The sequence below is a fragment of the Papio anubis genome, chromosome 15, assembly GCF_008728515.1.
Source record: "Papio anubis isolate 15944 chromosome 15, Panubis1.0, whole genome shotgun sequence".
NCBI lineage: Eukaryota > Metazoa > Chordata > Mammalia > Primates > Cercopithecidae > Papio > Papio anubis.
In genome coordinates this window covers 47,914,937-47,927,841 of record NC_044990.1, presented here as the reverse complement: position 1 = coordinate 47,927,841, position 12,905 = coordinate 47,914,937, and the positions used below count along the sequence as shown (strand labels likewise).

At 34.4% G+C, this 12,905-nt stretch overlaps 1 protein-coding gene across 1 annotated transcript in view; it reads left to right on the top strand.

Moving 5' to 3' along the window:
* The window catches only part of LOC101015833 (kelch-like protein 1), a 136,265-nt gene that overhangs the window by 113,120 nt on the left and 10,240 nt on the right, over positions 1-12,905 (top strand). Inside the window, exon 4 of the mRNA XM_031655881.1 lies at positions 4,179-4,391. Coding sequence (XP_031511741.1) covers positions 4,179-4,391 — 213 coding nt within the window. The remainder of the gene's footprint in view (positions 1-4,178; positions 4,392-12,905) is intronic.

Here is a 12,905-nt window from a genome sequence, read left to right as displayed (position 1 = left end):
GTTTTGATGCTTGTGTATATTGTGCAATGAACAAATTAGGTAATTAGTATATTCATCGCCTTAAACATTTATTATTACTTTGTTGTGAGAACATTCGAATCCTCTCTTCTAGCTATTCAAACTATGCAATGCATTATTGTTAGTTGTGGTCACTCTAATGTGCAATAGAATATCAAAAGTTATTTCTCCTAACTGCAAAATTGTACCCATTGACCAACCTCTCTCCATCTACCCCTCCCCACTTGTTGTCTCCAGTCTCTGATAACCACCATTTTACTCTCAAATTCTATGAGACATTTTTTTTTTTAGAGTACACATGTGAGTGAGATAATGTGGTATTTGTCTTTTGGTGCCTGGCTTATTTTGCTTAATGTAATGTCCTTCAGGCTCATCCATGTTATTGAAAATAATAGGATTTTATTCTTTTTATAGCTGAATAGTATTCCATTGTGTTCCAACAAATGGAGCACATTTCCATTATCCATTTATCCATTGTTGAGCATTTAGTTGATTCTATAATTTGGCTATTGTGAATAGTGCTGCAATAAACATGGAAGTGCAGCTGTCTCTTTTATATACTGGTTTCATTTCCTTTGAATATATACCAAGTAATGAGATTTCTGGATCGTATGGTGAATCTACTTGTAATTTTTTGAGGGATTACCATACTCTTTTTTGTAATGGTTTTACTAATTTACATTGCCATAAAAAATGTATAAGAGTTTCCCCTTTTTCACATCCTCATCAGCATTTATTACTTTTTTGTGTTTTTGATAATAGCTGTTCCCACTAGAGTGAGGTGATATCTCATTGTGGTTTTGATTTGTATTTCTGTGATGGTTAGTGCTGTGGAGAATTTATTCACGTATCTGTCTGCTCTTGGACTTTTCTTTGTTGGGAAGTTTGATTACTGATTCAATATCCAAAATCTGAACAGACCTATATGTAGTTTGATACTAGATTAGACAGATATAGGTCTGTTCAGAGTTCATATTTCTTCATGATTTAGTCTCAGTGGGTTGTATGTCATCATTACTTTTTAATGTAAATTCAGGTATATAGTTATATAATTTATGAAATAATTTCAGAAACAGAAAACTGTGATCTATTATGGCCTAGAACTATTTTATTATTATCAACATTTGGTTCAAATAACTCAATAGTATAATTTATCAGAGTAATGTTTATGAATGAATAAAGCAGCTTGAAGTAAACATTTCCTTTAAAACAACAGAATATAAGAAGTTCATATCGTGTTTATTTATGAACTATATACGAGGGCTATGCTAGGTATCTCACAGAAAGATGCCCATAAGTAAAGTCCTTGCAAAATACATTTAGTTACATTTTAGTATCTTAGGGTTACTCCGTACTTCTTTTGTGTTAAATCATCAATTTAAATGAAACAGAAATAAGTGAGGTTCAGATTTCATAAGGTGTTTAGGATGATTAAAAACTTGTAAGTGAATAATTATTTCACTTTTAGGTGTTTTTGCAAGCTAAATTGTTCAATACTTGTTTTTTTTTTTAAATGTTCCTATTGGTTAATTTTAGCATACTACAAGATTGAGAGCTAGCAGACTACTTGTGAGTAATCAAGCAAAGAGGTATTACACACATAAAGGGAATACTTGGGCAATCAGATATATTTTACTATGGCAGTCATTACGAAAAACACAAACAGCTTTAAAAAAAAATCCTAGGATTTAAAATAATTTTGCATATCATATTTTAGAGTTATTATATGGTATTAGAGCAGGAATTTGTCAATCTACATCTCGACTGATTTATATGCTAAGTAATACTGCCTTCCTATGCATTTATTTAGAAATTGAGTATTATAGATTTAAGTCTACTTATAAACATATTATATTGGATATATTGTGCATAGTAAAGAAAACACTTCATCTGCAAACCCCAAATATCTGAGACAGGTCTCAGTCCATTTAGGGAGTTTATTTTGCCAAAATTAAGGGCTCGTGGCCATTGCACAGCTTCGGGAGACCTGACAACCTGTGCCACAGGTGGTTGGGGCACAGCTTGATTTTATACATTTTAGGGAGATATGAGACATCAATCGATCAATATGTGTTCCATCCAGAAAAGTGGGACAAATAGAAATGGGAGAGGGGGGGGCTTCCAGGTCATAGGTAGGTAAGAGACAAGTGGTTCCATCCTTTTGAGTTTCTGACTAGCCTTTCCAAAAGACACACTCAGATATTCACTTATCTCTGTGAGCAGAGGGATGGCTTTGAATTATGTCTGCCCTTTGTCCACAAGGAAATTCCTTGTGAGGAAGGTACATAGCTTTTTTTTTTTTTTTTTTTTTTTTTTTTCCTTTTTTTTTTTTTAAATCTTAGTAGCTATCTTTTCTAGGAATAGAATGGGAGGCAGGTTTGTGCTAAGCAGTTCCAAGCTTGAGTTTTCCCTTTGGCTTTAGTGATTTGAGAGTCCCAGGATTTATTTTCCTTTCACACATCTAATCTCATTAAAACACAAACAAATCATATCCTCCCTCTATTCAAAAACCACAATGGCTTCCTGTTGTACTCAGGAGAAAAGTCTACATGCAGCTTGTAAGCTGCCATTCACCCTGAACTACCACTCTCATATCAGTCTCTGTCCCAGCCACTCTGGCTTCCTTCCTGTTTCTGAAATTTTTCACTCACTATTTAGTCATCCTTAAAACTTCCTTCCCCACGTATTCCTGAAGTCACCCTCAATCACTACCACTATCTTCCAAGTTTTTGCAAAAGGTTTCAGTGAGAACTTTTCTGGTTACTTATTTAAATTGTATTCACAATCTCCACCCTCACCAGTTGCATTACTGATCCTGCTTCTGGACTCTATGTCCATTGCACTTTGCACCTTCCCCAGTAGTAAATGATATTTATGTTTACTTTGTATATTATGTCTATCCCTGCTTCAGTAGAATTGAGTTCATGGATTTTTTTTTTTTCCTGTTTTGTTCGTGGACATATCAATAAAAGTTTTAACAATGTGTGGCACACACTAAACATTCAAAAATAGGTAGTGAGCAAATGGATAAGTAAATAAATGCAACACGGTACCTTACTGTGATAAAATAATGACTATGATTAAATGGGGAAGAACTATTTTATTAGGATTAGACAATGCATTCAAATTATGTTAGTACCATTTATGATGTATAACTTATTTTGGGGTGTTTTCTTTTTTTCTTTCTTTCTTTTTTTTTTTTTTTTTGAGACTGAGTCTTACTCTGTCGCCCAGGCTGGAGTGAAGTGGCCGGATCTCAGCTCACTGCAAGCTCCGCCTCCCGGGTTTACGCCATTCTCCTGCCTCAGCCTCCCGAGTAGCTGGGACTACAGGCGCCCACCACCTCGCCCGGCTAGTTTTTTTGTATTTTTTAGTAGAGACGGGGTTTCACCGTGTTAGCCAGGATGGTCTCGATCTCCTGACCTCGTGATCCGCCCGTCTCGGCCTCCCAAAGTGCTGGGATTACAGGCTTGAGCCACCGCGCCAGGCCATTTTGGGGTGTTTTCTATCATACTTCTTATTAATAAAATAATTGTAGCAAGATAAGTGTATCAAGTAACCTTCAGCAATTTCAATCATACTAACATTGTTGCATTCTTTTTTCCTGTAAAGTCTTGTCTTTAGCTCTAGTATAGTCACTGATTAAGAAAGTTGTTGGTAAGATAATACTTTTAGTTTATTACATTTATTCATTGTTCTAAACTGTGAGGTTGGAAAACAAGGCGCAGGCATGTGTTACATACTGCCAAATCACTTGCTTATCAACAAGTAGGATAATGCCTTTCTCCTGTTTATGTTCATTGTCTTACATTTTATTCTGTATTTTAATAGCCATTTCTTAATATTTATTAAACTAATATACTAATATTACTTATTTCTGCAGTATGCAATTTAAATCTATCCAACTTTCTAGAAATAGAGGTTAAAATTATAGTTGTTTTAATTTCATCTAGTATACTTCAATTTCTATACAAAAGTAGAAATTTCTAGTATATATGATCATTTATTGAGTATCTTTAACAAAATCTCCCTGCAAAGTAATATATTTCCAACACATTTGAGTCTCATACTATGAACATTTATTTTAAAAGACCTTTTATTTTCTCTATGTTGTCATCCAGACTATGATATTAAATCACGTTTTTCCAATTGTGTTTTAGGCTGTATTCAGTTGGAGGTCGTGATGGAAGTTCCTGTTTGAGTTCAATGGAATATTATGATCCTCATACAAATAAGTGGAACATGTGTGCTCCCATGTGTAAGAGGAGAGGGGGTGTCGGAGTGGCCACATGTGACGGTTTTCTTTATGCAGTAGGAGGTCATGATGCTCCTGCTTCAAATCACTGTTCCCGGCTACTGGATTATGTAGAAAGGTGAGACCCTAAGGACACTTTTATAGTGAAAGAGACAGTGCAAATCACACTGATGCCTGATTCAAGTGTTTGGAAAAATTGCATTATTTAGGAAAGTTAAATTCAACACCTAGAGATACATTTTTTAACTCCTTTTTCTCTCTCTCTCTCTCTCTCTCTCTCTCTTTCTCTCTCTCTCTCTCTCTCACACACACACACACACACACACGTACTTTCTTTTATTTTCTTATTCTTGTATTCCTGGCTTCCTCCCTTCAACTAATATTTATTTAAATTTCCACAATGTTTTTTCGCAAGTCCTTAAATAATCTTTAAATTTCTTCTTGATATACTTTTAAAACATACATTAAAAAGAAGTTTTGAGTGATTTATGAAATGTGAATATTTGCTAATGTTTTTTAAAATATTGGATATTTTGCTTCTGTGTTCTATTCTTCTGTTCAAGTTTGTTTTACTACCCTTTCAAACTCTCAAAGGTGAATTATTAAGTTCTTATTTTATGACACATCCTTTTTAACATAAGACAGACTGATTGGAGCTCTATTTTTAATAATCTTGGTGTATGAAGGAAACGTAGGTTCTCTTATAACTCTTTCTAAAATTGACCAAGTGCACAAAAGCTAGAGTGGGATAACACTTTGGCTTCAGGTAGGAATGCAATGCAGAGACTTCTGGCACAGCTATCACTGAGTTCTCTTTTGGCTGTGCGTTGCTTAGAAGTATTATATGGTATGCAGTAAGGACTGAACAATCCTTAGTAAGATGCATGGTAATATTTCCTATTACATAGGATCCATAGTGATCCATGGGGAAATGAGGATAAGGAATATTTAGGTCAATTGGTTTATCAATTGGTATAAGATAAGTAACTCTACTGTAACAAATAACTTTAAAACTCTCAGTGGTTTAATACCATGATGCTTTTTTTCCTCATTCATGCTACATATCCATGATATTACCACTCTGGTACTCAGACTGACACATAACCTAGAATATTGGTCATTGCTGGTCTCTATGTCAAAAGGAAAAAGCCAGAGAGTAGTAAATTGTTCACTGGTCCTTAAAGATTTCACCTGCAAGTAATAGAATTATCTTTTGTTTGTACTACAATGACAAACCAATAACGTGGCCACAGAAAACTTCATGGGAGTGTGAGACCAATACCTCAACTTGTATCTGGGAGAAAAGTGAGATGTTTGGTGGATAGCTCTGAGAGCAGAAAAATTTTCCTTTTTATATTAGGAAAACACAGCCTGTATCCTGATGCCTGTAAGTGGTATAGATAATAGAAAAAGGATATTCTTTCCCACTTATGACAATTTTTTCTAAGGATGTGTAATTATTTTTACTGAGGATAAGTCCATTGGCAAGAGATGGTTTTTGGTAAGCAGGCTGTGTTCAAATTAGATAAAATGCAGAAACAATGTTTACCAATATTGCTACTCTGTGAAATGGACTGTAACTTTATGGCTGTATACACATCGAGAAAGGCATTAAGTTCACTGCATTTTCACTTTAATATTTTCTAGTCCACTGAAATCAGGAACTACAGGTGTTACGATGAAGACAGTGGCCAGTGTCCTAATAAATAGGTTTATACTTTTATACACACAAATGTGCAATCATTTATTTTTTAAAATGCTGCTAATAGACTAACAACTAACCCACTTACATTTTCTCTGCTAAATTCTTGAGTAAACGAAGAGATGAATATGATGAGCCTCCTACTTTTACCTTGAATATCTTATATAAATTCTGCTAATGAAATATTTCATCCCAATATTCTCATCCAACCCGACTGTATAATGTATTGAAATGTTGTTTGTGAACAGAGGCATAAATAATTCAGTTTAGGAATATATTTATGTTGGAAAATTAGATTTAAATAAGCATGGCTATTTTGAGTTATAGGAGTGCAGTGGATATGAGCAGCTTAAGTAATGCAGAAGCACACAGCATTATCATGATTCTTATCCTAGCTCATACTACTCATCAGATTAATAGCACTTTTGCACTTTTTATAACATATTTTCTATGCTGACGATTTCACATGTAACTCCTCAATAAATCAAGATATGCAACTGTGCCTCTGTGAAACCACTTTGCACATAGAGTGTAAAAATGTTTTTTAGTACATAATCATAGGCAAACATCATTAGAAATAGCAAGAATAGTGTACAATGCTATGTTTTGTAGAGAGATGGATAGATCACATTTTATTATAGCACAACGATTTTTTATAGAAATGTAGACTATTATATAATGGCGGTGTTAAGTCCAGTTTTATAATGCTTATCAAAAATTGTTTGCACTCAGGTATTGTAAGCACAAATAATACTGGCACCTCAAATCAGAGAAGGTAGAAGGCAGGGACTGAATGAGAATGAGGACTCTAGACTAGTTTATGGAATAGATGAAAACTAATTTTGTGACCAAACCTCACCCTAGTAAGAGCAACCTGGTGGACAAAATCAGTGTCCAAAATGTGCATTGAGTTTCAGGAGAAGTGAGGTCCAGAAGATGTGATCTATTAGGCAAACAACATTCATTCATTTATCTATTTAGTTAACAACTAATGTTTTTCGTGTATTTTGCACTATGCTATACAGAGCTTACAGTATTAGAAGAAAGAGACAAATAAATAAATAATCCTTTAAGATACTAAATGAAACTGGAATCTAGGCAACAGATAAGAAAATATGTTCAAAGGCATCAGTCCCGCTGCTGAGTAATAATAGATCAGAACCACCTTTGCCCTCACATCTGCATCCCGGTAATGAGGGCGGGTGAAAGAAGGGTGTCAAGATAATAGGAACCTTCTATGCCAGACTTTGTAATACCCACTTCTGCATCTTCCAATTCATTCTTCTTATAGTTGCCAGAGGGATCATTTCATAATGCAAATTTGACCAAGAAGAAAAATTGAGATTTATTTCTTGGTACTAATTATTAACATTATAATTAAAATTCTTTTTACATCAGTTTTTTTAATTAAACTAGGTGCCATCGGCTGAAACTGCCCAAGATAGCTTTCCACCCAGCTCTATATTATTGTGCTTCGTACAATTTCTGGCACAGAATAGGCACATAACAAGAATGTATTGAATCAATCAGACACTAAGAAAAATGAACCTCAATATTCCCACAAGGAAAACTTTCTTGAGATAAACTGTAAATAGGATGTTATACAGACAAATGAATTGATAGAGAAATTGTAGAAGATAAATGGATAGATTGATAGAGCAGAAGAATGGGTGAATGTTGAGATGGACTCATGGAGAGGCAAATGTAATCATTTGAGGTTTACTTTATGACCGAGAATATTGTAAAATTTGGTAGATGTTTGTTTGGTATTGCAAATCCACATTTGCATTTGCATCATCTTGGTGGAGTATTATTTCCATATACTTTAAGCAGAAAATTGTTGAGATAGATAGGGCCTGAAAAGCTAAGCAATTGTTCAAATACTGATTTAAAAGTATATCCTTATACCTTATCTAAACGCTATTAACAATTTTGATATATTATTGTGATGTGCTGCTTCTCCCCTTCCCCCTTCCCTTTCCTCCCCCAAACCCTTTCTCATTCAAGATACTATTGCTGGAGTCAGCTGCATGAGTGCAGGGAGAAAGGACTAGCTAGTTTGTTGCCATTGTTTTTCTGTTACTATGCATTCATAATGTTTGCTATTGGCTAGCAAATTATGCTCAAATTTTGGATAGACTATGTTAATATGAGGATTATATTAGTCCATTTTCACACTGCTGTTAAGAACTGTCTTAGAGTGCGCCGAGATCGCGCCACTGCACTCCATCCTGGGCGACAGAGCGAGACTCCCTTAAAAAAAAAAAAAAAAAAAAAACTACCTTAGACTGGGTCATTTATAAAGAAAACAGGTATAATTGACTAATAGCTCCACATAGCTGATGAAGCCTCAGGAAACTTACCATCATGGAGAAGGGGAAGCGCGCATGTCTTACATGGCAGCAGACGAGAGAGAGCGAGCGAAGGAGGAACTTGCCAAACACTTGTGAAACCACCAGATCTCATGGAAACTCACTCACTGTCACAAGAATAGCGTGGGGGAAATCACCCCCATTATCCAGTCACCCTCCGCCAAGTTTCTCCCTCAACATCTGGGGATTACAATCCAAAATTAAATTTGGGTGGGGACACAAAGCCTAACCATATCAAGGATTCTATGCTAACCTAAGTATTTAGGAGCCCTGCTTTATAAGTAGATGCAGCAACGTTAGCTGATACAATAGCTATACCAATTTAATTCTGTGATTTGCTGTTTCCCTCAATGGCTTATGAGGAGCGACACAGAAAGGAGGTGACAGAATAACCTGCTGTCCTTAGATATGCTGCCCAGAATTATTCTGGCATCATGATAATTTATCTGCATATTTTGAGGACGAAGGATTATGTGGAATTACAAATATGGACGAATAAATGAAACATATGTTAATCTATACAGATAGAAGGATATCGGCCAGGTCCAGTGGCTCACGCCTGTAATCCTGGCATCTTTGGAGGACAAGAAAGGTGGATTGCTTGAGCTCAGGAGTTTGAGATCAGTCTGGACAACATGGCAAAATCTCATCTGTACTAGTAATACAAGAATTAGGTGTGATGGCACATGCCTGGGGCCCCAGCTACTTGGGAGGCTGAGGTGGGAGGATCACTTGAGCCTGGAGGAGTTAAGACTGCAGTAAGCCATCACTTGCCACTGCACTCCAGCCTGGGTGACAGAGTGAGACCCTGTCTCAAAAAATATATAAATAAAATAAAATAAAAGTAATTTGGCTTTATAGTGCTAATTATGGTTTTCTGTCGTACTAGTAGAGGAAGTGATTATATAAATAATCCGTTGCTTTTTAGTTTTGAACTGTTAAGAGATATCCAATTTTTAAAGTTTGTTTAAACTGGCATTCAGATTTCCTGGGTATAATCCATGTTCTGCTGACTGAGAATAGTTAAAATAATTTTTAAAGGTGTATTGTGACAACTGCATCTGAGAGGAGTCAAAGAGCTGTTTAGCTTTTCCTTATTTTCTTTTTGTTCTGTCAACAACTCATTTCTCCTCCCCTCAATCTTGAAAAATGGATGTAATAAAATATGACATAAGTCAAAATAGAATTTTTCATTCATCATTATACAGAAATTGAAATCAAATTAACTTTAAAGTTTTTTGGCATTGAAAATGAACAACAGATATTGAGAAGGGAAGCAGAAATTTATTTTCTTCCGTCTTCCTTTCTGAATCATTCTATGCCCATTATGTTTTTAAGAAAGGGATTTAAAAAGTTAGGAGAATATCAATAAGTACATCAAAAAAGACTACACATTTAAAGTAGACATTAAGCACATCATCGGCATAAGAGCCTGAAACACACTGAATATATTGAGGAAATTTTTTTCTAACATTGTGCTGACTGCTTTCTCCTCTGTCTTGGGGTTAAAATTAACAGTGAATTTAAAACCACTTCAAAGTATTATAATCATCTGAGGTTTACTTTATGACCCAGAATATCGTAAAATTTGGTAGAAAATCATGTGTACCAACAAATATTGTCTATAAGGGTAACCATTATACCACTACCATTATTTATATGCTTTTAGAAAGTTATATGTTATAAACCAAAATATGAAAATTATTTTCATTTCAAATATATTAGGATCTACCCTAAAACTTTAATTCTTAGAATTCTCTTAGGACAGAATCAGTTTGATAAAGCATGTACATAAATCCAATGTGAGTTTATCACAGAAAGGCACATTTGGTTTAATATTGAAAAGAGTAATAATGTAACTTAATACAATGACAATTAAATGAATGTCTGAATAAGTGAATAAATGATAAAAGTCAATATCCATTATAAAAATGCTCCCCAAACTTGAAAAATAAACTGATGTTGTTAATTTGATAATAAGAATCTACAAAATATTCATAGTCAAATATTGAAATGTTTTGTGTTTTTCATTAGAATGAGAAGAAAAACATGACTGCTAATACCATTTTTATTAGACATGTTAACAGAACAACTAGCCATGTTAGGCAATAGAAAGAAAGCAAATTGCCTCCAATTGGAAAGGAATAAATAAAAATGCCATTATTCAAGATTATGTGATAAATATCTAATAATTTCATATGAATCAAACTAGAAACTATTAGATTGAAATAATAAGATTGCTATATACTCAGTCAATATATAAAATTAATTGGGCTGGGCATAATGGCTTATGCCTTTAATTCCAGCTCTTTGGGAAGCCAAGGCAGGTGGATCACTTGAGCCCAGGAGTTTGTGAGCAGACTGGGTGACATAGTGAGATCTCATCTCACTAAAACTTGAAAACAATAATAATAAAAATAAAAAGTTAGCCAGGCATGGTGGCACATGCTTGTAGTGCCAGCTACTCTGGAGGTTAAGGTGGAAGGTTTGCTCAAGCACTAGAGCTGGAGGTTGCGGTAAGCCGAGATTTCACCACTGTCTGGGTGACAGACTGAGGCCTTGTCTCAAAAACAAGCAATCAAACAAACCCCAACCCCCTCCCAAAAACAAAAACAAAACAAAAAATGAGCAAACAAAATTTATAAATTTAATGCAGTCTTTTTAAATTACAGTTTTTTCGTGTAGTTTCATTGTGGCTGTGTGTACGTTGGAAACATGATCCTAAAATTTAAATAAAAGTGAAAAGCGTCCTAAGTTCCAAGACAACCTTGAAAAACTATATATAAAAGCCTCTTATTAAATTATTTTAACTAGACATTGTAGTAACAATACAGTATAAATAAGTAGACAAATGGAATAGATTTGTGTTCAGAAACACAATCACACATGTAAAGAATCTTGATTATGGCAAAGGAGAAACCAAAGAGCAGTAAAGAAAGGCCCGCCAGTATGACAAATGTGGCTGGGTGATTTGGATATCTCATGTGGAAAATCGTAGTCTTATCCTCTATTACATATTACATTAAATATCAACTCATGCTGGATTTTAGATTTAAATACGACCCATAAAACAATAAAGCTGTTAGAATACAACACAGGAGATCACCTTCAAAAACAAATGAAGTGTGAAAGATTTCTTAACCTAGACCTACATAGGATCATCTATAAAGAAAATATGACAGTAAAATGTCTTCAGAAGATACCATTAAGAGGGTAAGAAGTTGTTGGAAAGTGGGGAAAATATTTGCAATGCATATAACCAACAAAAGCATTGTTTCCAATATATAGGTAAATTCTAGATATCCTTTTTAAAAGAACAGAAAAGCTAGGCAGAAGGTTTGAACAAGAACTCTTCAAGAGGTGATATCCAAATAGGCAATGACTACTGGAGGGGGGTGGGGGAAGATTGGATGGCATTAGTTATCAGGGAAATGCAAATTAAAATTACAATATTATACCATCACTTACCCACAGGAAAGTCTAAAATGAAAAAACACATAATACACATAATACTGTATGTTGGAGAGAATGTAGAACAACTGACACACGCTCGTTACAGTGATGGTAGGAGTGGAGTGTAAATTAACACAGCCTCTTTGTAATATCAATTGTCAACATTTACCACATTTCAAAGTATACACTGTCTTTGACCCAGAAATCCCATTGCTAATATCCATTAGAAATGCATACATACGAAAACATCTGAATGAAAATGTGTATTAGGAACATTATTACTGTTATGCAGTTATAAACAAATAATTTGTATTGAAATTAATTGTTTTATATTTCTAGAAAATAAACAGTTTTAAAAGTCCAGGAACATTTCCTTTGTTAATGTCATGAAATCTGGTAAATGTTGGTTTTCTTTACAGGAAAAAATAAAAGTATTTATTTTTAGCCAACACTGTTGTCACTCTCGATTGCTCAATTCACATCTGATTTCTTAAAGTTAATTAATACAGAGATTTTGTGATTAATATACTTGAAATCTATGTGCCACTCTTTTGAAGCAGGCTATCCATTCTCACAGCATGGATCTTTATTTATTTTGTTGTTTCTTTGGTTTTTAATTTGATTTTGTTTGTTTGTTTTACAGGCAGACCTGCTGGACTATAAATCACTTCTTTATTGTTTAATTTGCTCTCTATCTAAATATCTCCTGTACAAACTTGGGAAAAGAAACATTCTCAATTCTATTTGTTAACAAAGTAATGTGTTTATATTTAAAACAATTTTCCTCAGAAATGTTAAGGCCAATTATTATCCTTAAAGTATGAAAATGACACTAATGGTTGAAAATTTAATGGTTTCTTAAAAAAATTCAATTTGGTTTTACAAAGAGAAATTAACTTTTGTTCTGTGACTATCATATGCCTTTAGCAAGTTTTCATTTTGTAGTTAATTTTAACTACTATATACTGGCACTTCTTTTGCTTGAAGGCTATAAACTTTAATAGAGTCTCTGATATGGAGCTCACACTCTGACCAGGAAGGCCAAGGTAAGATGCAGGAAAGGCAGACAGCCCAAATACAGTAAGACCCCACACCCACCACCTTA